Consider the following 24715-nt stretch of genomic DNA (forward strand, 5'->3'; position numbering starts at 1 on the left):
CGAATCCTTATTGGCCACTTCGAAGAAGCTTCGCCTCTGAAGCCCAACGTTTTGTTTCTTAGACCTCGCGAGAACTTGGGCCGCCGCCGCCGCCGCGGTTCCAAAAGCAAGCTTGACGCCCGTGGGCGCCGCCATCTTGCTTCAGCGGAGCCTGAAGAGGCGGGTAGAGAGGACGCCCGTGCTCTTGGGGTGGGGGAGAACTTGCGGCGGGGAGGAAGGTGCGGCTTGTGGGTTGGAACCGGAGCCTTGGCTGCCGCTTCTCCCCTTTCGCTTCGCTGGGTAGCTTCGACGGAGGTCGGTCCGACCAGACAGCAAGATGGCGGTGGAGTCTCGCGTTACTCAGGAGGAGATTAAGAAGGAGCCCGAGAAGCCTATCGATCGTGAGAAGGTGTGGGGAGGAGCTGGGGGAAGAGGCGGGAGGGTGCTTTCACACGTTACACGCCCGCGTTTGCAGCAGCGTGTATGTTTCACAGGGAGGGCTGGTTCACCTGTTGGGAGACTCTTCGTGATGGCCAGCTCAGACGTTAAGTGTTTAGCATTGGTGAACTAAGAGGTGCCTTTCTCTCAACCATACCGTTTAATTGTGTGTGTGTGTCCTATTTTATGGCTGAAGATACGCTCGTTTAGATAAGTTGTCTAAGTGGTGTTAGAAAAAGTGGGGAGGGGTGTGTCTACACAAGCGGTCTCCCCCCCCCCCCCCCGAAAAGGCTTCCAATAGCAAACTTCAGTTTTTCCACTTTGGCTTGCTTTTATATTCATGGGATATTATGTCTAATGGGAAAGGGCTAAAATGCAATAGCTTTTCTTTTTTTTAATATGTAGATACAAAACAGTAATAAAAGTATATAAGGAATGAGAGTACAGAAGATGTACACATGCAGAGGACAATGTAAATAAGAAATATCAAGACATAAAACAGCAGCACTGCCTATTACACTATAAGAGAATTGACATAAAATAACGACTCACATATTATGCAGGTGAATTGATTGGAGCATCTTTTGAGCAGTTAATTTAATTAGCTAAAGTCTCAACCTTTATTTAGCCACAGATTTTGCTAAACTTTGTAATTATACCCTACAGTGTTTTGTAGCCCAAGCACAAGTCCGTTACATATGAAGAAAATTCCAAGTACCTCTAGATTTAAAAAAGGTTCCACTTAAGTGCCTTGAGGTTTCTTAGTCAAATGGTGTATAAAGTTTATGAAATAAATAACAACAAACGTTACAGAAAGGGCCACTTTTGTTATTTATTTATAAAATTTATACACTTCTTCATTGTAAAAAAAATCCCTCAGAATGGTTTATCATAGATTAAACAGATCCCTGTTCCACTTTAATGTATATAAGGTGTTAGATTTTTGTTATGAAAATTAAAAGAAAACATGCAATTAAATGTTAGAAAATATTTTTTAAGAGTACTTAACAATCTCAAATTTAATCTTAGGTCTTGAATCCCCCCCCCCTTGATAATTTTAGCTGCCAAGTATTGATTAAAGGATAGTCTTTTCCCCATTACGGTACATTTAGGACTTGGTCATAAGAAATAATTTAAAAGTGTTGTATAAAATTGTAGGTTGAAAACAAAACCATTCTTGTATGTGATGTAGGTTAGTTGACTTTGTTGTCATTCATTGCTTGCTTTGCAGCAAGTGAATGGTCTCTTCTTTGCCTTACAGACCTGCCCCCTCCTTCTGAGGGTCTTCACCACCAATAATGGGCGCCATCACCGAATGGATGAGTTTGCCCGTGGAAACGTACCTTCCAGTGAACTGCAGATCTATACCTGGTGAGTGGCAGCAGTCTGAGCTGCACTTCTCCACTTGTAGCAATTTTGGTGTGGTAACTGAAGGTGGGTTTCCACACACCCCTCCACTGGACAGAGGCTGTTTTTTTCATTGCTAGATGAAAGGCCAAACATGAACTGGTGAAGCTTTGATATTTTTGCCTCAGATATTGAAGGCCCAGAATCTCTGCCACCTCTTCTTTTAGACAGTCTGGAGTAGAGCACTTGTGGATTGCATCCCAGTTGAATGTGCTTTGGGTTGAGCGCGTTCGAGTTGTGCTACGTGGCAACCCGGAAGTAACGGAACACATTACTTCTGGGTTTTGCTGCTCACGCATGCGCAGATACTCAAAATGACGCCATGCGCGGAAGCGGCAAAACGCGGCACGCGCTGTTGCTCATGGAACTTTGAAGTGTCAGGCATAGCTCTAATGGCTTTAGCCCAAACGTAGCAGAGTTTTCCTGCACAGCGAAGAAGCTAGTTGAGGTGGAAATGACTAGTCAGCTAGACTCAGAATAACTTTTACAGGATTTATTAAAAAGGGAAAAGAAAACAGCAGAGTTTCTGCATACAAAATAAAGCAAAATAAATCCTTTCTTTCTCTCTCTCTCTCAACCATACACAGCACTCCTACTCCTACCACACCTAACACAAACTGTGCTAGCATTCCCAGATAACAGAGTTGAGTGCTGGTCGTTAACCAATCAGAGTCAGTAGTTTCTAGGTCAAGCAGACCTTGGCTTTCTGCCAAGAGTAAATTGACACTGCCTTGAGTTAATTGTGTGAAGCCAGAATCTGTAAGTTTCCATGAGAATCAATTAACAGAAACTGAACACCCCCTCACAGATTCTGCTGGACAATTAACATCAAATAACACCTATGTAGGAGATTATTTTTCCAGCAAACCTAAACTCTTGCACATTTGCTTGTTCTTTATCTTTGCCAATGGTTTAGTTAATACATCTGCTACATTTTCTTCACTTGATACATAAGTACATGTGATTATATTGTCTTGTACACAGCAACGCACATTTTGGTATTTTACAGAGATATGTTTGGAACGTGATTTGAAACCCTCTGTTTTACTTAAGGTTATACAAGCCTGATTATCAATGTAAACTCGTACTGGTTCTCCACAATTTACATTTAAATCTGCTAACAAATGCTTGAAATAAATCACCTCGTTGCACAATTCACTCAATGCGGCGTACTCTGATTCCGTTGATGACACACTTACAATGTCTTGCTTGCGTGACCGCCAGCTAATTAAAGCTCCACCGACCATTATGACTAGTCCTGTGACAGATTTTCTATCTGGCAAATTTCCCCAGTCACTATCACAATAGCAGGTCAACATTTCATCCTCTGAAGAATTTAATTGTAACATATAGCCAATTGTCTGTTTGAGGTATCTCAGAACTTGTTTTACCCCTTTCCAGGCATTTAGTGTGGGTTTTGAGACCAATCTACTTAATATGCCTACTGCGTAGCTAATATCAGGTCTGGACCACTGTGCTAGATACAATAAACTTCCAATTACAGAATGATATACATCAGGATGTTCAAATTCAGGACTCTCATCTATGTGAAGTGTTTTTATGAAACCTGGATCCATAGGCACCACTGCCCCTTTGCAATCCTGCATCCTGTATGTAGTCAGTAGTTGTTTAACTTTGTTCTGCTGACTAATTAGGCAGCTGCCATCTTGGGCCCAGCACACTTCCAACCCTAGATATGTCCTAACCGGGCCTAAGTCTTTCATTTTGAATTTACTGGACAATTGCTTGGCAAACCTTTTAGTTTGTTTATCAGTTTTGCAAGCATACAATACATCATCTACATAAATCAGACAAAACTCTTGATCACTGCCTGTACCTCGTACATAAACGCAATTGTCAGCTGTACTTTGCTTGAAACCAAATGACACTAAGGCCTCATGGAAACATTTGTTCCAAGATCTTGCAGCCTGTTTGAGACCATATAGAGCTTTGTTTAATTTCAACACTCTATTGGAACCTGTCTCATAACCAGGCGGTTCGGCTAGATACAGGTCTTCTGATATTGATGCATGTAAATATGCAGTCTGGATATCAAAATGGTTTAACAGGAGTTTTCTCTTTGCTCCAAGCGTTAGAATCAGCCTTACACTTTCCGCCTTAGCAGTAGGGGAAAAAATCTCGTCATAATCTTTTCCAGGCCTCTGAGAGTATCCTTGAGCCACTAAACGAGCTTTGTATTTGTACTTTCCTGTCACCAGAGGTTTAAGTTTGTACACCCACCTGCAGCCTACAATCTTTGCCCCCTCAGGCGCTGCTACTGGTGTAAAGACCTTGTGCTCATTCAGAGAGGACATCTCTTCCTCCATTGCCTGTTTCCAGAGCTCTGCCTCCTCTTTTGGTAACTTTAACACCTCCTGAAAACTCTTGGGCTCTGCAATTACACTAAACACATTTGCAGTATCCGGAGAAAAACGCACCGGAGGCACTCCTTTGTTTTGTCTTTTAGATCTTCTGGGAGAAAATCTTTCTTCTGACCCACTTTCCTCCTCAGAACTACGACCTCTCTTTTGTTGCTTAGCAACTGGTCTCTGGCTAATTCCACTTTCTTGAGAGCTCTTATCTGAACTTTCCTCCCCCTCAGACTCTGATTCTCTAAGTTTACCTTCAGAGTCATGAAGCTCCTGAGAAGGTTCAAACCAAACCTCAGTATTGGCATGTAGTCTCTCCCAGCCACTATGTTCACAAAAACTGGCATTCCTGGAGATCACAATGCCATTTGTCCCTTCAGCAAAGCGGAAACCTTTTCCCAGCTCCTGATAACCCACAAACACTAACTGTTTGGTCTTAGGATCTCCCTTCTTTCTCATTTGTTTTGGAATTAATACCCAGGCTTTTGATCCAAACACATGCAAATGGTCAATTTTGGGTTTTTTGTTAAACAATTTAAAGTACGGAGTTGTACCTATTGTTTGATGAAAGAGCCTATTTTGGAGATAACACGCGGTGAGCATGCTCTCCCCCCAATAAGACATGGGCAAATCAGCATCATCAAGCATGGCAAACATCATATCTTGTAAAGATCTGTTTTTTCGCTCTGCAACGCCATTCTCCTCTGGGGAAAAGGCGTTCGTTTTTCTATGCCCAATGCCACGCTTTTGTAACCAATCTCTAAAAGCATTTGACATAAATTCGCCACCTCTGTCCGTCTGAATCCTTTTGAGTTTAGTGGACAGAAATCTTTCCACAGATGCCACCCAGCCTTTAAACTTAGTGAACACGTCACCCTTATTCTTCATGGGAAAAACCCAAGAGTAACGCGTGGCGTCATCCACAATTGTTAATGAAAAACGCGATCCACCCCTGCTTACAGGAAATGGACCAATTACGTCCATGTGAACCAGCTGTAGCGGTGACTCACTAACTCTGTCACTTCTGGGGTAAGAGACTCTGTGGGTTTTAACCTTTTTACAAACATTACAATCAAGGTACTTGTTACAACTCTTTAAATCACCCCCATCAGCCAATTCAGACATTTTTAGTACACTTTTCCAGCAAGCATGCCCCATTTTCCTATGCAATAAGTGCACACAGTTGTCATGTATAGCTTTGTTATTCACTGCAGGCTGAGATTTACTGACTACTGCTGCAACTTGAGATCCTGCTTTAAGCCAAAACAAGCCTCCCTCTGACTTAGCAGTGCCTAAAATCTCACCAGCCTTCTTAATAATGCAACTGTCCCCTTCAAAATACACTTTAAACCCAGCTTTTAGCAAACAATCCACAGACATCAGATTGCTCCTTAATGAAGGCACACAAAGTACATTTTGCAGGCATTCACGAAGACAAGGAACAAAAACTGCACCCCCCGAAATCACTTCGGAAGTACTTCCGTCTGCTAGAGCCACCTGGCTACGCTGTGCTGAGTTCTTGGAAACAAACAATTCATCTGAATTCACGATGTGCCGAGATGCTCCCGAATCGACCACCCAGACAGCTTGTTTCTCATCAGCAATCTTGACCTCTGCGGTCACCAGCTGAGCCGACTGTTTTCGTTTGAAGAATTTCTTTTTACGTTGCTGCTGCTGCTGATCTCGTCTCTGCTCCTGCACCGGCCACTGAGACTTGACCAACTCCGGACATTGTCGTTTTAGATGCGCTGAAGACCCACATCGGAAACAACGCCTAACAGCAAACGCTGACTCCTCACCGGTACGCTGCTTTTGCGTCACCTCTGGCACGGCATGAGAACTCCTTCCAAACCGCCCGCCTGTAGAAGCCTCTGCAGCAAACGACCTTTCTTGCCTCTTCTGCCATTCTTCAATCAAACGCCCAGTGACATAACTGACTGATAAATCACGCTCCTGTAAACCTTCTAGAGACAAAACTAAATTATCCCAGCTTTCCGGGAGAGAACTCAAAATAATAGCCACCTTCTCCTGCTGGTCTAACGCACAGTCTCTTTCCTGTAGCGCAACAAACTTTAACTGTAAACTGTGTAGGTGTTCCTGCATTGTAACCCCAGGCTGTAACATTGCCTTGTACAATGCCTTGCGAATGGACAGCTTGGAAACCGCTGTCTCACGCACATGGGGTTCTTTAAGTGCTTGCCACACACCTCTAGCTGTCTTGATTCCCCTCACATACGGCAACTGGGAATCTTCCAGCCCCAAGACAATTGTGGCCCTTGCTCTTTGGTCTTTATCGAGGTCTTCATCATCAGGCTTTGCAGGAAACTTACTCACCACCTGCCAGAGACGATCCCTCTGCAGCACTGCCTGCATGCGTTCCGACCACAGCAAGTAATTGGAGTCATTCAGACGCTCAAAAGCCATCTGAACTGGTTGTGAGGCCATCTTGAGAGCGATGTCCCTGGAACCCGGAACCAGCTACTCACGACCACCGAGAGAGAAAACAGGAACCACAGCAACCAGCATTCACACGCTGCGTCTGTTGTCCTTGTGTCCACTGCGTCACCAGCTCACAACAGTCAGGAACCAGCCAGTGTCCATCTGCTGCACCAACAGGAACAACAACTTCTGGAACTACTGGAACCAACACCGTTGATGCTGACACCACCACAACTCAGGCTGGCAGCACAATACCCATAACCTCATGGAACTTTGAAGTGTCAGGCATAGCTCTAATGGCTTTAGCCCAAACGTAGCAGAGTTTTCCTGCACAGCGAAGAAGCTAGTTGAGGTGGAAATGACTAGTCAGCTAGACTCAGAATAACTTTTACAGGATTTATTAAAAAGGGAAAAGAAAACAGCAGAGTTTCTGCATACAAAATAAAGCAAAATAAATCCTTTCTTTCTCTCTCTCTCTCAACCATACACAGCACTCCTACTCCTACCACACCTAACACAAACTGTGCTAGCATTCCCAGATAACAGAGTTGAGTGCTGGTCGTTAACCAATCAGAGTCAGTAGTTTCTAGGTCAAGCAGACCTTGGCTTTCTGCCAAGAGTAAATTGACACTGCCTTGAGTTAATTGTGTGAAGCCAGAATCTGTAAGTTTCCATGAGAATCAGTTAACAGAAACTGAACAGTTGCGTCATACATTCTGTTCAGGATGCGAACGGGGCTCCGGAACGGATCCCGTTCACATCCCGAGGTACCACTGTACCAGCCAGTTGGGAGATAAACTTCCCAGTACTGCTTTTTTCCTGTGGAACAATGACTAAGGTCTTTTGGTTGTCCTCCCATTCCTTATGGGCCATCTGTTGAATGAGAAGAGGAAGCTTGTATCTACAGCACCTTTGTGAATGCGATGCAGCCTATTTTTTAGCCCAGAGTGCTTGCTGGGTCAGGAGGAGTGTCTCATACGGCACTTCTCACCCAGCAAATGCCCTGGTCCAAATTGGAATGTGACCGAGATGCAAAATTACAGTTATGTTTCTTGCTCCTAATGCTGTTGATTTCTGCATGAGTGTTCTGCAAATCGACAAAGAGCAGTTGAACAACAAGATAGTCATTCTAGATTTTAGGTTATGGCATAGCCATAGTCTAATAGTTCTTTGTCCTATATAAAATAAACTCAGACTAATCCTTTGTTCTAAAATCTCTAAAATGAGATGTAGTTCTTGATGCAGTTCACTGACCTCTTAAGAGTTTTGACTTAATATCACAATGTTAAAATCTAGGGATACTATATGACTTAAAATGCTGCTTTTCTTCCAGGATGGATGCAACTCTAAAAGAACTGACAAGTTTAGTGAAAGAAGTCTACCCGGAAGCAAGGAAAAAGGGCACACATTTTAACTTTGCAATAGTCTTCACAGATCTTAAAAGGCCTGGTTACAGGTAAAATAGTCAATGGAGTCAGTAGATGCAAATTGTAGCAAAATCTGAAAAGTTCTAATGAAATTCTTCATAGGAATTATAATACACCATGGGAGCAGGGCCAGGGCGGGAGAGTGCTAGAGTTCTGTCTAGTCCTGTTATGTGGGATCAATTCCAATCTGTTACCTCCGAGGATGTGGACAAGCTGCTTGTACAAGTGAAACCGACCACATGTCTCCTTGATCCTTGCCCATCCTGGCTGATAAAAGCGAGCTGGGAAGGGCTGGGCAATGGGCTCTGTGGGGTGGTGAATGCTTCCCTCTGTGAGGGAGCCTTCCCAGACCCGCTGAAAGAGGCGGTCATTAAACTGCTTCTTAAAAAAACATCTTTAGACCCAGCCAATTTGGCTAACTATCGCCCAGTCTCAAATTTACCATTCTTGGGCAAGGTGATTGAGCGAGTGGTTGCCGAACAACTCCAAGCACGCCTGGAGGATGCAGACCATTTGGATCCCTTCCAATCGGGATTCAGGCCTCATCATGGGACTGAAACTGCCTTGGTCGCGCTGGTTGATGATCTCCGGCGGGCTAGGGACAAAGGTGAGAGCTGTTTCCTAGTTCTGCTGGATCTCTTAGTGGCCTTTGACACCATCGACCATAACATCCTTCTGGACCGTCTTGAGGGGCTGGGAGCTGGGGGCACTGTTATACAGTAGTTCTGCTCCTTTCTCCTGGGCCGTGTCCAGAAAGTGGTGTTGGGGGATGAGTGTTCAGACCCCTGGGCTCTCATTTGTGGGGTGCCTCAGGGTTCCGTCCTCTCCCCCATGCTTTTTAATATCTATATGAAGCCGCTGGGAGAGATCATCAGGGGGTTTGGGCTGGGTGTTCATCAGTATGCAGATGACACCCAGCTCTACCTCTCCTTTAAATCAGAACCAGTGAAGGCAGTGAAGGTCCTTTGTGAGTGCCTGGAGGCGGTTGGAGGATGGATTGCGGCTAACAGATTGAGGTTGAATCCTGACAAAACAGAAGTACTGTTTTTGGGGGACAGGGGGCGGGCGGGTGTGGGGGATTCCCTGGTCCTGAATGGGGTAACTGCCCCTGAAGGACCAGGTGCGCAGCCTGGGAGTCATTTTGGACTCACAGTTGTCCATGGAGGCACAGGTTAATTCTGTGTCCAGGGCAGCTGTCTACCAGCTCCACCTGGTACGCAGGCTAAGACCCTACCTGCCCACGGACTGTCTCACCAGAGTGGTGCATGCTCTGGTTATCTCCCGCTTGGACTACTACAATGCGCTCTACGTGGGGATACCTTTGAAGGTGACCCGGAAACTGCAATTAATCCAGAATGTGGCAGCTAGACTGGTGACTGGGAGTGGTCGCCAGGACCACATAACAGCGGTTCTGAGAGATCTGCATTGGCTCCCGGTACGTTTCCGAGCACAATTCAAAGTGTTGGTGCTGACCTTTAAAGCCATAAACTGCCTCGGTCCTGTATACCTGAAGGAGCGTCTCCACCCCCATTGTTCAGCCCAGACACTGAGATCCAGCGCCGAGGGCCTTCTGGCGGTTCTCTCATTGCGAGAAGTAAGGTTACAGGGAACCAGGCAGAGGGCCTTCTCGGTAGTGGCGCCTTCCCTGTGGAACGCCCTCCCAGCAGATGTCAAGGCAATAAACAACTATTTTACTTTTAAAAGACAACTGAAGGCAGCCCTCTTTAGGGATGTTTTTAATGTCTAATGCTGTATTGTTTTTAATATTCAGTTGGAAGCCGCCCAGAGTGGCTGGGGAAACCCAGCCAGATGGGCGGGGTATAAATAATAAATTATCTTTATGTGCGTAGAATTTTCAAAAAGGGGTGTGTAAAAACAGGGTGGATATCCAGGAAAAGAAAACCTTTGGAAATTCAAACCCCCCCCCCCCAAATTGCACGCAGTGTGTTGACTATATGTGGTTTTGGTTTTATCCCCATGTAAGTTGGCAGTTACTTGTACTTTATATCTGCACTTTTCTGAGTGTCTCTAATTTAAAGCTACCAAACCCACTGCTGCTGATCACAGGAGACAGTACTTGACTAGGTGGAACAAAGATATGGCTCATGTTCTTATTTTGTCCTTAATTTCTTTTTGCAGGGTGAAAGAGATTGGCAGTACAATGTCAGGCAGAAAGGGCACAGATGATTCCATGACTCTGCAGTCTCAGAAGTTCCAGATAGGGGATTACCTGGACATAGCAATTACTCCCCCAAATCGAGCACCACCTCCATCAGGTCGCATGAGACCTTATTAATATTTTGCTTTCTTCTAATGACCACACTACATGGTCATACAGATTACAAACGGCTTGTTTTTTTTAATGCAAAGTGAAAATACTAGAAAACCTGTTAAGTTGTAGAAATACTGAAATTATGTTACTGTATATTTTTAGAAGGTTGCTCCCTGCTAGGTTTTCGTTTTCTGAATAGCTGAAAACCAGACACTGCAGTGTTTCTTAAAGTGTGTAATGTTTGGCTAAAACACCACAAGCAGTCTTGAGGTATTTGAAACCGTATATATTCTAAGGCCAACCTATAGTGTGGAAAGATTAAATGAGAGGTATTTCATAAGTGCACTGTAAGATTGCCTTTTAAGAAACATCTTTTTGAACATCCATAAAGTACCTATTTTGTCAGAAATCAGAGTCTACAATGCAATCTGGGAGAGCTGCATTTTCCCAGGTACAAAGTACTGGGTGTAGATGATGGGATTGCCAATGCGGTGAGCACAACATCTGTGCTCAATAATTGCATATTCACCCTAATACAGCTGTAGTAGGACTTACACTATCAGATGGACAGAAGTGTCAAGGTTTGTTGAAAAGCATCCTGAAATTGGTCATAATAGAAGGAAATCATGGCAGCTTAACACCTGTAATATTACACCCTATTTTATTCACTGATGTGTAAGTGCGACCAGGAGGGCTACTATTTTTGCTTCTGGTTTTGACTGTATTTGACTACGAAAGGATTTGAACCACTTAACGTATTCCCAATTTAAAATGCAATTGTTGCTTGAACTGGAAGTTACATCCTTGAAAATGGGAAGTTCTAAAAAATCTTCCACAGGCAAGGTTTCCACAGCTGTATGACTGTCTTGATATAATGAAGTCCTTGTTAAATAATTTTATTTTTTAAAACTTGTAAAAATAAAAGCAGTGACATAGCTTTGTAAAATGTGTTTCATGACAATGATAGCAGTTGCTATCAAAAACAAAAGCTGGAAGTTTTCCTGTTGCTTGCTTGCCCACCTGCCCTTTTGTCTAGACATTACATCACATGCTGTAGACTGAAGATGCGATTCTCTCAGGAATTGCTTGCTATAAAATTGAAAACATTCTCAATCATGATAGAACAGGATTGCTTTAGTTGGAACGTTAGTGGGGGGTTTTGCCCATAACAAAAATATGGGGTATTGTACAGTGGGACTTCTGCAGCCTCTCAAATCTGCTCCAGGGTCCCCTCTACAGCACATATGTGGATGCCTTCTTAATACTATGTTGAAACATGGTAACAGACCATGGTTAAGTATGAACACTTACAATCCTGAATGTTTCATCTAACTTTTTTTAATTAAAAAAAATCAAATTAAAAAAACCACAATGGCAACTCCCGCAGTCCTAAAAATATGCAGAAAATTTGCGGGCAGGGGGAGGGTGGATTCAAAGATCAAATTAGTTTAAGAGCATTCTACAATCCTTACGTATCAGCTCACAAGCAGAATTTAAACAAATATTTAATAAATGCAGTCCTAACTTCCATTAGCATGGAGATACAGGTTTTCATAATGTATTTGGGGGTCTCTGGGGAAATGAAAGAAGAGACTATAGTTTTAGTTAAACTGGTTGCCAAATGGTTAGAAATAAATATTCTGATATTTTCCCATGGAGTTTGCTGGACAATCTTCATTATAGCAGCCTCTAAAAAGCCAAGTCATAGCCTTCATCCATATTACTTTCTGCAAATGTAATCAAAAAACAAACAAAGCAGTTAAATTATAATATTGGCCCTATGTTCAAGTGACTTCCATTGAAACATGCCCATTTGTATTAATTTCATAGGGGTCTTGACTAAAGGACAGCCATCTTGTTTTTCGTTTTGTTTTTTAAATGTCTAAAAATTCACTCTTGTATTGAACTGCTAAGTCTGAAAGTGGAAACACATTGCATTCCTTCTTTACCAGTCTTTGAACTCCTGTTCACCTTTTCCTCCAATAAACCTGGGTCATGCCCAGGCAACGAGAGCTGATTTGAGTAATGGGATTTTCAATTAGCCCAATCCCACCTTTCAGTCTGTCCTCCTTTCTATTAAACACTGATAAGGCTCTCAGTGGCTATGTTCTACTTCCAGTGTCAGCCGCAGTTTGCCTCTGAATGCCAGCAGCCAGGAATCTCAAGTCAGAAGAGTGCTGTTCTGCTCAAATCCTGCTTTTGGGCTTCCCCATAGGCATCTGGTTTACCACTGTGGGAACAGGATGCTGGGCTAGACAGGCCGCTGGCCTGATCCAGAGCTATTCTTAATATATACTGAATCTTAAAACTTCAACAAGGTATTGGCAGTAGCTCCGTATCCACACAGTGTTTCCAAGAACTATGACTGGCTGCAGGAGAGTTCCCAGGCAGCTAGCTTTCATTGGTGCCATGTGGTGGGTTGGAATTGTGGCTGGGTTGAAACCCACATATACAGCAAGAGGCAGGGATGAGTAGGGGTCATGCCACAAATCTACCTACTAATTCCAGACCTTTGCAAGGGGCAGCGAGTGCCTCATATGCCTGCACATAGTACAATGCTACTTCCACCGAGTGTCTGGAAAAGCCAGACAGGTGTGTGTGGAATACCTCATGCTCAAATCTCACCTGTTTTCTTTGTTCCCAGTATCAAGAACAGGCTGTTTTTCAAACTGTGTAGCAATTCCTACACGAGTCCCCTTTTCCAGTGATCTGTATGCGTCTACCTTTGGATTGTATTTTGACAGGATCTGTAACAAAAAATAATAATAATTAAGTAGATGATGTTGGAGAAGCGTGGACCTTTCCAAGTTTTATACTTTCCATGCATAAGGAAAACAATTTGCTGGCAAAAATGTCAAAATCTGCATTAGCAGCAGGAAGGTTTAACTTGTTCACCTGAGAAATCTGCCTTGGAATCACGGTTATTTCAGGAGGAGGAGGAGGGGAACTGAACAGGCTACTGTAATCTGATATTTCTGGAGGAGGCAGTTCTTCAAGCCTATCCAGTACTGCTGAAGGTGGTTCAAGACACTCCAGATACTTGTCTGAATGAGGGACAGGTGGAACAGTGCCGTATCCAACAGCTGTATTATTTGGGACACATGTCTGCTGTAAGGAAAAAAAACCCAAAGAATTGTAATGTTCAGATAATGAAATACAAGGACTATTTTTTATTTTAAAAATCACGCAGTTGACATCCTCTGAAGATCTTCATTGTTAAAAGCTTTTCCTATGAGTACAAGCATGGTGCAGAAGTCCCATTAAGAGACCCATTTCATTTACAAAATAAAAACTCAGTCCTTACTTTAGGTTTTGTTATCAGAGACTCTGTATCTGGAAGAGACGTTTCTGTCATAAGATTAGAGGCATCCAATTTATTACTCTCTGGGGATATGGCATCCTTTCTGCTGGGAATCTTCAAGCCAGGTGTGCAGAACTCAGGTGCAGCGGGTGAAGCGATATATTCGTCATCTGAAAGCACAGTATATGATTGGCAATTTCACATGGATAGTGAGTCTACAAATTCATTCAGGTGTAAAAGGATGAAAATGCAGAACTGAGGACCACACTTCCATGAATGAAGAGTTCTCACTGGACCCAGAGATTTATATCTGAATGCAATAGAAACTTTCATCACTGGTGAATGCAAGCTTTTGGCCTTTCTGCATAGCAGAATTTGATATATGCCTCTGAACACTTACATTCAGATAATGAAATCAGATTGCCAGAAACAAGTTTTCCCAAATTCTGACACTCCTTATCAGGATAAATTGTCATCACTCTCTCAATTCATACCCACTTCAGTGGTTTCTGGTCCATTTCCAGGCCAAATTCAATGTACTGGATATGACCTTAGGCAGCAAGGTGCCTACCTTGAGAACAAATTATCCAAAGGGCTGCCGCCTCCTTCAATATCAACTAGGGCCACCCTCCTGCTTGTCCCATCATCTGATGTTCAACTGATGGTGGTATCTCGTGTGGTTGGTTGCCTCTAGGCTCCAGAACCTATCCCCTTCCCAAATGAAGTCAAATACATTTTTCATTCCAGCAGCCTTTAGGTTTGTTGAATAGGCAATTGTTTTGTTTTGCTCCTGGTTTTAAATTGGAGCTGCTTACTAGATTTTATTTCAGCTTTCATTCTGCCTGTTCTTTGTTTTTCTTAGACTTTTTATGAAACTTGTGAGCTGCCTTGAACCTTTTTCTAGACAGAAAGGCAGTATATAAACCTTTTTAAGGGCAGGGGGTGCAGAACAGCTTCAACCTATATTTGGATAGCCCAAGATGTTGTAAGTTATTAACTGTATGAAATATCAATTAAAAAGATTTTTTTATTCAATTTCTAAATAAATGCGCTTCCCAGTTATTTTCTTTGTACCGATTGGTCAAAACACTGGAAGAACAGATTTACTTATTAGGCTGCAATTCTAAACACAATTTCTAGGGAATAATCTCTATTAAAATGAGACTGACTTCTGAGCAAAGGCTCACACAAGAAAGACTATTACTTCTTTTTAAAGAAAACTGATTAAGAGAGCCTGGAATATCCCTGAAACCAGGCCTCCACAGGCTCCCTTTGGAGAACTCTTTACTTTCATTACGTTTCTTCTAGATCACAGACCTCCATGGCACACGTGTTACCAGGAGATCTGCCAAGTGCCAGCTAGGTAGCAGCCTCACATGCCTTCAGACCTTATACTCTGGAATCTCTTTAGTTACAAGCCTAGGATATTTGAATGGTTCCTTACGGAAAAGAAGTCACTAGCCCAATTTGAATACACAGGGCTTACCACAAAATTTGTTCTTTTGCTTAGGTGTGGCTAGGTTCTTGTTTGATTCCAATTCCACTGCAGATTCACTCGGTTTATTATTAGCTTGCCTAAGGATAAGACAAAAATATTGTCACATCATATCAACTCCCTTCTCTTTTCAGTAATTGTGAATGGGCAGAGGGGAACAAACTTAAGCACAAGTAAAATAAAATAGACACATTTTCCCTGTTTACCCCGGTCTCCATTTCCATCCCATTCCTCCTGTGTTGAATTATAGACCGTAAGCCTCTTGGATGGGAACTTTACAAAGTAAAGGTAAAGGTAAAGGTACCCCTGCCCGTACGGGCCAGTCTTGACAGACTCTAGGGTTGTTCGCCCATCTCACTCAAAGAGGCCAAGGGCCAGCGCTGTCCGCAGAGACTTCCGGGTCACGTGGCCAGTGTGACATTGCTGCTCTGGCGAGCCAGAGCCGCACACGGATACGCCGTTTACCTTCCCGCTAGTAAGCGGTCCCTATTTATCTACTCGCACCCGAGAGTGCTTTCAAACTGCTAGGTTGGCAGGCGCTGGGACCGAACAGCGGGAGCGCACCCCGCCACGGGGATTCGAACCGCCGACCTTTCGATCGGCAAGCCCTAGGCACTGAGGCTTTAACCCACAGCGCCACCCGCGTCCTCACTTTACAAAGTACATGCACTCAAATATTTGGGAGACTGCAGTTTATTAAGGAGGCTCAAGGAGATGCCCTCTACTCTCTCTCTTTCATGACTTCAACACAGATCCATCACCCACACTTGCGGCCATCTTTTCTGATAGCTCAACTCTCTTCCACAGTCCCATCACAGGTTGGATGGGGAGGTGGGGGCTTGCTTTTCTTCTCCCCAGCGCTAGGTTATTACTGATGGCATCTGGGAGGGGATGGAGTTATTTTGTGCATTTTCTTTTTTTTAAACTGGAAACCATTAGCTGAAAGTGTTTTGTACAAAAGGCAGAATTTAAAAATCTCAAAGAAAGAGTAAATGGTTAATTGGTCTTCCAGCTCAGGGGGTCAGAACCCACTACTTGGGCGCAGCCTGATTCAAGATAGATCGCAACAGCAGTACCAGCACCGTATAAACATGGTTTTAAAGAAATGAGTCTCCAAGTGCATACTTGGGTTAAAACGGGGAGGGGGGGTGCAGTTCTGAGTCAGAAAAGGTTGAAGACTACTGCTCTAAAATGATGGTGCCATTAGAGGTTAGCAGCAAGTCTCACCCTCCTCCCACTAAATATTTGTGCGCACACAAAATCTGCAAATTTGCTGGCCGATCACCTCAAGGATGGAAAGTGTCATTAGACAGAAATGAGAACCTGTGTATTTTTGTAACTCTCAAAGGATGTCACTTACCTACTGTTTTTGGGATTGAGTAGGAAGATGGTTTGATCTACCACTAAACTTGTGGTATCGTCATTCAAACCCATTTTATACCCATAGATACGAAACTGTTCTGCCTTGGGTGATAAACGCTCAGAATAATCCACTCTCGGTTCCTCCTTCTGTGCATATGTGGGCTGATTATGCAAGATGCCTGAAGTACTTGGGAGAGCATATTTTGAAAGGCCAAAATCTGAAAGCTGTGGAATTTGCAGCAGAGCATGAGGTGCAGATGATTGTTCAGGAAAATCAAGGATTTTGGGCTCTTCTTCAGCAGATGTAGACTCAGGGTTAATTTCAGCTTCATCCTGTTTTGCTTTATTGAAAAGATAATCTGCTTAGTTTCAAAAATAACCAACCTTTAACGCTGACACCAAACCCTACATATACTAAGTAAAATAGTAACACCGTCGCCCACCCCCACCCCCACCCATCTTTCCCCTCCTCCACCTCTTTCCCCCTTTTCTTCCCAATGTCTCAACAAATTAAACTGATTTGTAAAAATGTTACATGGGGGGGGGGAATACAAGAGAGAAATTGCAAACACTTTTGTAAAACAAGAAAATCTTTAATAAAAAATAAATAACAATAATAATAAACCCCAACTTTTTAAAAAGACTGAATTGCTCATAGCCATTTCTACATTTTTGATCTCCTAATCACAGGAGATCAGGAGTATTAGCACAGTATAGTGAAATATCTGAATTTATGTTAATACAGGGTCATGGTTTGATATTTAGCAGATTCTCTTGTAGGGTGGATTTGTTTTAAATCAAATCGATTTAAATCACTAGTCAGCAAGACGGATTTAAATAATATTTTTTCTTTTTCTTTTTTACAAGAAGACTAATTCTTCCCGGTATTACCGTAATATTTACAACCAGATGAAGGTTTCATTTTTGGAATAATAAATTTTCAGAGTAGTTTTCACAGTTGTATCAAAAATCACTGATTTGGTTATACTATTAGAAATACTTAGACAGATAATTATGAAATTATTGTGAGGTTTAATAAGTTAACTGTTTATATTTTGACAACTTTTCTGCTGTACTTTATTGGAAGGAGAAAAATAATCATTTCCTTAATAACAATTTAAACAATTTATTTAACTGAAACAATAACATTATAGCATACGTATCCATGTTTGTTAACTGATGTGGTTAAACAATTAAAAATAAATAAATCTTAGACTGAGTTTTAGCACACATGAAAAACTTAAAACAAATCCCTTTTTCCTGATGAATAGCCTTTGGATTATAACTTAAATAGAAAAATATCTTTAGAATGATTTTTTCTCCAAAAGCATTTAAGTTTAAAAATCTGATGTTTTAAAAGAAAATCATCGATTTTTATCCACCCTGTTCTCTTCTAGTCAAGCTTTGCAAACTCAATTAAAAGTCTAGTTCAAACTGACTATAAAAGAAATTATAATAAAGCCTGGTTACTACATAATAATAATAATAATAATAATAAACCATTGTGAGGATTGATATATACTAATAATGGTATAGGGGACACGGGTGGCGCTGTGGGTTAAACCACAGAGCCTAGGACTTGCCAGTCAGAAGGTTGGTGGCTCGAATCCCTGCAATGGGGTGAGCTCCTGTTGCTCGGTCCCTGCTCCTGCCAACCTAGCAGTTCGAAAGCACATCAAAGTGCAAGTAGATAAATAGGTACTGCTCCATTGGGAAGGTAAATGGCGTTTCCATGTGCTGCTCTGGTTCACCAGAAGTGGCTTAGTCATGTTTGCCACATGACCTGGAAGCTGTACGCCGGCTCCCTCAGCCAATAAAGCGAGATGAGCGCTGCAACCCCAGAGTTGGTCACGACTGGACCTAATGGTCAGGGGTCCCCTTACCTTTAATAATGGTATAGCAAACAATAGAAGAGGAGTGGAATTTCATGGGTAATAGGAAGAAATAGCAGTGAGGGAGGTACATAATAGATTCCAGAGCTCCTAAGCATAGTTAGGAAACAAGGAACTCTACCAGTCGAATGCAGCTTAAAAAAAGAAAGAAAAGTAAACCTGACTAGCTACACCAGAATATGGATGCACCCTTGAATGCAAACACCACGGAAAGCAATTCAATGTGGGCAGTATCTGCAACTGGAGGGAAGGTTTATTACGCAAATCTTAACACAGCAAGAGATACTTGGGCAGAAACCTCGGAAGTATATTAAAGAATTACATTAAAGAATACAGTGGTACCCCGCAAGACGAATGCCTCGGAAGACGAAAAACCCGCTAGATGAAAGGGTTTTTCGTTTTCTGAGGTGCTTCGCAAGACGGATTTTCCTAAGGGCTTGCTTCGCTAGACGAAACAGCCCTGCCTCTCCTGTCATGGCGACGGTCACTGCACGCATGCACGCTCGCTTCCCCGCTCCTCCGACCTTCCGGCTGACGGTTAGTGCCTCGCGCCGCTGCCCACCGCCCTCGCGCGCTCCCCTCAGAGAGCCGTTGCCGCCAGCAGCCAGCGTTGCAGCCAGAGTCGCGCTCCTGAGCCCCGCCGCCCTCCAGCAGCCGCGTCGCACGGTGGCCACAACGCGCGGTGAGTCCGAGCTACCGGCTGCGGCAGCTGTCCTGCTTCTCCCCGCCCCTCCCCGCCGTTGTTAGTGTTTAAATGCAAGGCAAAAAAACTCGCACAACGGAAAAACTCGCGGAACGAATTAATTTCATCTTGCGAGGCACCACTGTATAGCTTCCACAGCTTCAGTACTTATAGGCATATGGCAGTTATATAAGTCAGAGCTTTTAATTAAAAGGATTCCAAGTACATTTTACACTGGAATAAAAAAGGAGAATGACTGGAGTGAGTGAGTATGCAACAAAAGTATTAGTAATTTCCAAGCTGAAAGCTTCTATTGCATTCTGTAAAAACACCCAATATGTTCTTTAATTTTAAAAATGCACATACAGCGATAAGTGAAATGTGGAATATATTCATAGTTACCTGCATCCTCGCCAACAATGGGTTTGTAGCCATATTTCTGGAAGAAGTCTCTTATTTTCCCAAGATCTGTTGAAGTTTGTTTCATCAAAACTTTAGTGGCTTTCAAGAAATAATATGTAGCATCTCTTTCTGAAGAACTCTTACAAAGAGTATTATCAGCATCACTCTTCAATTAAAAAAAAGAGTTTATCTTTAGACAATACTGAACAGTTTGTATAGGTCAGCAAGCAGTATGGCAGGATTATGACATCAGTTTTTTATTATTGCCAACAGAAAAGCAGCAACAAAGGGTTCTTTTTTTTTAAACGAAGGGAAAAAATTCTTCTACAAAATATGAATGATATACTGTATTTTTCGCTCTATAAGACACACCAGACCATAAGACACACCTAGTTTTTGGAAGAGGAAAACAAGAAAAAAATATATTCTGAATCCCAGAAGCCAGAACAGCAGGAAGAATCGCTGCGCAGCAATCCCTCTCACTGTTCTGGCTTCTGGGATAGCTGTGCAGCCTGCATTCGCTCCATAAGACGCACACACATTTCTCCATACTTTTTAGGAGGGAAAAAGTGCATCTTGTAGAGCGAAACATACAGTATTCCTCCACATGCTTTTGGAGGATTAGAGCCAACATTGTATATCACTGATGGATAATTTGGTGCAAGCTTAACAGAAGTATTTTAATTTTCCTGCATATTTAGAATCATAGCTGACACACAGGAAGAAAACAAACGTTACCCCTCATTACTAATGTGACTTACTTCATAAATGCAGAAATGTAAACATTCACTACCAAACAGGACTTATCTTCATGCTTACATTAGTCCTTTATTTCAGAGTGCATAGAATCAGAGAATTGTAGAGTTGGAAGGGATTCCAAGGATCATCAAGTCCAACTCCCACTGATGCAGGAATCTCAACTAAAGCTTCCATGACAGATGGCCATCCAGCCTCTGCTTAAAAACCTCCAAGGAAGGAGAGATCAGTCCCTTCCACTGTCAAACAGCTCTTACTGTCAGAAACTTCTTCCTGATGTATAGCTGGAAATCTCCTTTCTTGTAACTTGAAGCCATTGGTTTCAGTCGTACCAGGTAGGACTCGAACCAATGCTGACTAGCTCTTTCTTTAGAATTTCGGTGAATTAGAACTTGGCCTACCTAATACATAACCAGTGAAATTACAGCAAGAGGTTTAAAAGGTGGAGCAGGGGTTGTGGAGAATGGATCAAAAGTACCTTTAGCGTTCTGACTTCAGAGAACAGTTCGTGTAAGTACCTCATTGGTGAATCTTCTTCAAATTCTGCAAGCCATGTTTTTAAATGAAAATGGATTTAGAAAGAAAACACAATTCAGTATCTTTAAGGTATTCTGCAGGACAGCAGTTCCCAAACTATTTTTCCTACGGACCATTTGAAAAAATCACTAATGGTCTTGCTGGACCATTTTCCACCTCATTGTAGCAATGCACTGTGCTAGATGCTGTATGATTTTTAATTACAATTTTATTTCTTATATTTTATTGTATTACAATTTGAATTCCATAGAATACTATGTAAAATACAATAAATAATAAAATACCATGTATTTTTTTATTTTAGTTTCATGGGTCTTCCTTACCTGTGTCATCACTCTGAAAAATCTGCTTCAGCTGCTCGGCCTCTTTTTCCACAATGACCGCTAAGGTTCGCAGTTTGTTGAAGAACATGCCGCTGACGTCCATAGTGAAGGAAAACCCTAGACAAAGCAGCAGGTTTTTGTTGCTATTGGCATAATTTGCAGAAAGAATACAGAGCAACTTTTCAACAAATAGGCAGAACACAAGCCATAGAAGAGTAATAAAAATAAATAAATAAATAAAAACAAAGTTTTAACAGCTCAGCATTGGGAAATTTGGTTGTTTTGCGAGAGACTTTCCTCACAATCAGTTTAATCCAAGGAACACCTGCAGCAGAATAAATTTGTGTCACATACACTGCTGGATATTGTGTGTTGTCATTAGCTACCATTGATACAACACCCACAAAGATCTGACATTTCTGAGACTTTTCAGTGCATAGGAAATGCCACAGTTTTGTGTTTGTGTGTGTTATTATCACTGATAATTATATTTTTTGGATTCAAGTTGAAGTGAAATTCCATTCCCTTTGAAATAAAGTACCAAAGAACACTGCAATTTTATGAGAAGCCATCACCCTAATAATTCAAAGAATAATTCAAAGAACAGCAACCAGCTGTAGCTACAGCTTGCTAGTGTGCTTTGTTTCAGGCTTTGATGCCTCTTTTACTATGCCATATACAAATGATGTTATTACAGAATAAAGCATGGAATAGTATATTGTAGCTAATCTAAGCTATACATCTGCATTCTAATTTGTGAGCCTCAGGCCAGGGACTGTGCATTTTAATTTTGCTCAGGACTTTGAGCCCTTCTATAAAGAATAAATGGCAGTGATTATTTAAACAAACAGATTCAAATATTTTATTATTAGTTAATATAATACCACCCTTCAGAGGGCGGTTCACAACATAAAAATGCAAAACAAGAACATAAAATACATATTATGTATTTTACATACAAACACAATTCATAGAATCATAGAGTTGGAAGAGACCACAAGGGCCATCGAGTCCAACCCCTTGCCAAGCAGGAAACACCATCAGAGCACTCCTGACATATGGTTGTCAAGCCTCTGCTTAAAGACCTCCAAAGAAGGAGACTCCACCACACTCCTTGGCAGCAAATTCCACTGTCGAACAGCTCTTACTGTCAGGAAGTTCTTCCTAATGTTTAGGTGGAATCTTCTTTCTTGTAGTTTGGATCCATTGCTCCGTGTCCGCTTCTCTGGAGCAGCAGAAAACAACCTTTCTCCCTCCTCTATGTGACATCCTTTTATATATTTGAACATGGCTATCATATCACCCCTTAACCTCCTCTTCTCCAGGCTAAACATGCCCAGCTCCCTTAGCCGTTCCTCATAAGGCATCATTTCCAGGCCTTTGACCATTTTGGTTGCCCTCCTCTGGACACATTCCAGTTTGTCAGTGCCCTTCTTGAACTGTGGTGCCCAGAACTGGACACAGTACTCCAGGTGAGGTCTGACCAGAGCAGAATACAGTGGCACTATTACTTCCCTTGATCTAGATACTATACTCCTATTGATGCAGCCCAGAATTGCATTGGCTTTTTTAGCTGCCGCGTCACACTGTTGGCTCATGTCAAGTTTGTGGTCAACCAAGACTCCTAGATCCTTTTCACATGTACTGCTCTCAAACCAGGTGTCACCCATCTTGTATTTGTGCCTCTCATTTTTTTTTTGCCCAAGTGCAATACTTTACATTTCTCCCTGTTAAAATTCATCTTGTTTGTTTTTGCCCAGTTCTCTAATCTGTCAAGGTCGTTTTGAAGTGTGATCCTGTCCTCTGGGGTGTTAGCCACCCCTCCCAGTTTGGTGTCATCTGCAAATTTGATCAGGATGCCCTTGAGTCCAATTAAAAGACAATAGCCAAAGGCCAGGTTATGGAGAAAGGTTTATGCCTGGTGCCTGAAGATATTTAATGAAGGTGAGGGAGAGAGCATTTCCTAGCAGGAAGCCACAGTAGAAAAGACCCGTTCTCGTGCTGCTACCCTCCAGCAGAGGTGGTCCTTGAGAACCTCTGTTTCCTGAGAGTAAGATCCACTGAAACCAATTTTCTTCTGAGTAGGCACTGCACTGCAAGACTGAACTTTTTACAAGGTCCTAGACAACTCAGGTCCAGGCTTTTTTGTAGATCACCTTGACCGCTGTATCTCCACACTCAAAAGATGAAGTGCTCAGCGTGCAGCTACTGACAAGGCCTTCAGTATGGTTGTACAAATATTATTAAATTCTGCCCCCTCCTTGATTAGACAGGCACCTATTGCCCTGTGCTTTGGACATCTACTCAAACCTCTGCTTTTTACTCAGGCCTTGTATTACTTTAGCCCATGGCCAATACAATCTACCACGAATGACTTTTAATATGCTTTGCAATTTTGTTTTGATATTTCACGTTAAGCATTTTATAAATCCTTAAAAATGTGGATCAAGCCAAGGCCTCTTCAGTCCAGCATACTAGGGCCAGGCAGATGCTTTGGAAGCTTCCTAATGGAGTTTGAAGATAACTCTCCCCTAGTAACCTCACTATCCAAGAACACGCTTTCCAGTTATATAAAAAGAAACGTTTTACATGCTGCTGTTATTTTAATGTTGCTATACTCTATATTACCACACTTTACACCTTAGAATGCTTAGTGGTATATTTTATTGCTGCATTACATCCACCTTGGGAGAATTGTTGTTTAGTCGTGTCCGACTCTTCGTGACCCCATGGACCAGAGCACGCCAGGCACTCCTGTCTTCCACTGCCTCCCACAGTTTGGTCAAACTCATGCTGGTGGCTTCGAGAACACTGTCTAACCATCTCGTCCTCTGTCGTCCCCTTCTCCTTGTGCCCTCCATCTTTCCCAACATCAGGGTCTTTTCCAGTGAGTCTTCTCTTCTCATGAGGTGTCCAAAGTATTGGAGCCTCAGCTTCAGGATCTGTCCTTCAAGTGAGCACTCAGGGCTGATTTCCTTAAGAATGGAGAGGTTTGATCTTCTTGCAGTCCATGGGACTCTCAAGAGTCTCCTCCAGCACCATAATTCAAAAGCATCAATTCTTCGGCGATCAGCCTTCTTTATGATCCAGCTCTCACTTCCATACATCACTACTGGGAAAACCACAGCTTTAACTATACGGACCTTTGTCAGCAAGGTGATGTCTCTGCTTTTTAAGATGCTACCTTAAAAAGAACTGATGATGTTGTTCAACTACTATTAAGGCTTTCCAAAACTTGCCCTCCTCACGTTTTAAAGAAAAACCTAAAAGGTGCAGAAGACAAAAAGTAGCCTTACCGTTGCCACGCTTGGGGAGCCTGCAACTTCTCTGCCTTCTTCCACACGACCGCTCACTAACACGTATTTACAGCCCCTCTCCCTACGGGCCGGAACAATAAAACGGTGAGGGGGGCGAGAAACAAACGCGCGCAGACTCCTGCCCAGTGAAAGGGACCTTTTTGAAGACCAGCAAACGGGGTGGGGTGGAATTGCTCCTTTAAATCTCTCTCTGTCTCCAAGCCCTACCGCTTTTCTCTCACGCCACACACCCCTCTCCCGCCTCGACGTTTGAATCTGCCAGCTCAGCGATTGGTCAGCTGGGAAGCGAGCGAGACAGCCCCGCCCTTGCTTACTTT

General features: G+C 42.6%; 2 protein-coding genes across 4 annotated transcripts; one reads left to right on the plus strand and one right to left on the minus strand.

Annotated features, from left to right (window-relative positions):
* Positions 1–21: 21 nt before the first annotated feature.
* Positions 22–14679, plus strand: SAP18 (Sin3A associated protein 18). The gene is made up of 4 exons (XM_083438836.1): positions 22–388; positions 1679–1788; positions 7966–8088; positions 10199–14679. Exons 1-4 carry the CDS (start codon positions 317–319, stop codon positions 10353–10355), a joined length of 462 nt encoding a protein of 153 aa, XP_083294962.1. The 5' UTR covers positions 22–316; the 3' UTR covers positions 10356–14679.
* Positions 11819–24693, minus strand: SKA3 (spindle and kinetochore associated complex subunit 3). Of its 3 annotated transcripts, XM_083438834.1 has the most exons (11): positions 24606–24693; positions 24378–24459; positions 21082–21198; positions 20700–20764; positions 19466–19631; positions 16488–16830; positions 15119–15207; positions 13636–13802; positions 13227–13439; positions 12957–13078; positions 11819–12058 (listed from the first exon to the last, which is right to left on the minus strand). In XM_083438834.1, exons 3-11 carry the CDS (start codon positions 21182–21184, stop codon positions 12052–12054), a joined length of 1275 nt encoding a protein of 424 aa, XP_083294960.1. In that variant the 5' UTR covers positions 21185–21198; positions 24378–24459; positions 24606–24693; the 3' UTR covers positions 11819–12051. The 3 variants fall into 3 exon arrangements, with proteins under 3 accessions (XP_083294960.1, XP_083294961.1, XP_083294959.1); XM_083438835.1 differs by lacking the exon at positions 24378–24459; XM_083438833.1 differs by having other exon boundaries at positions 24378–24690.
* Between the last annotated feature and the right edge of the window lie 22 nt (positions 24694–24715).

The sequence above is a fragment of the Podarcis tiliguerta genome (assembly GCF_965153285.1).
Source record: "Podarcis tiliguerta genome assembly, chromosome: 4".
Classification (NCBI taxonomy): domain Eukaryota; kingdom Metazoa; phylum Chordata; class Lepidosauria; order Squamata; family Lacertidae; genus Podarcis; species Podarcis tiliguerta.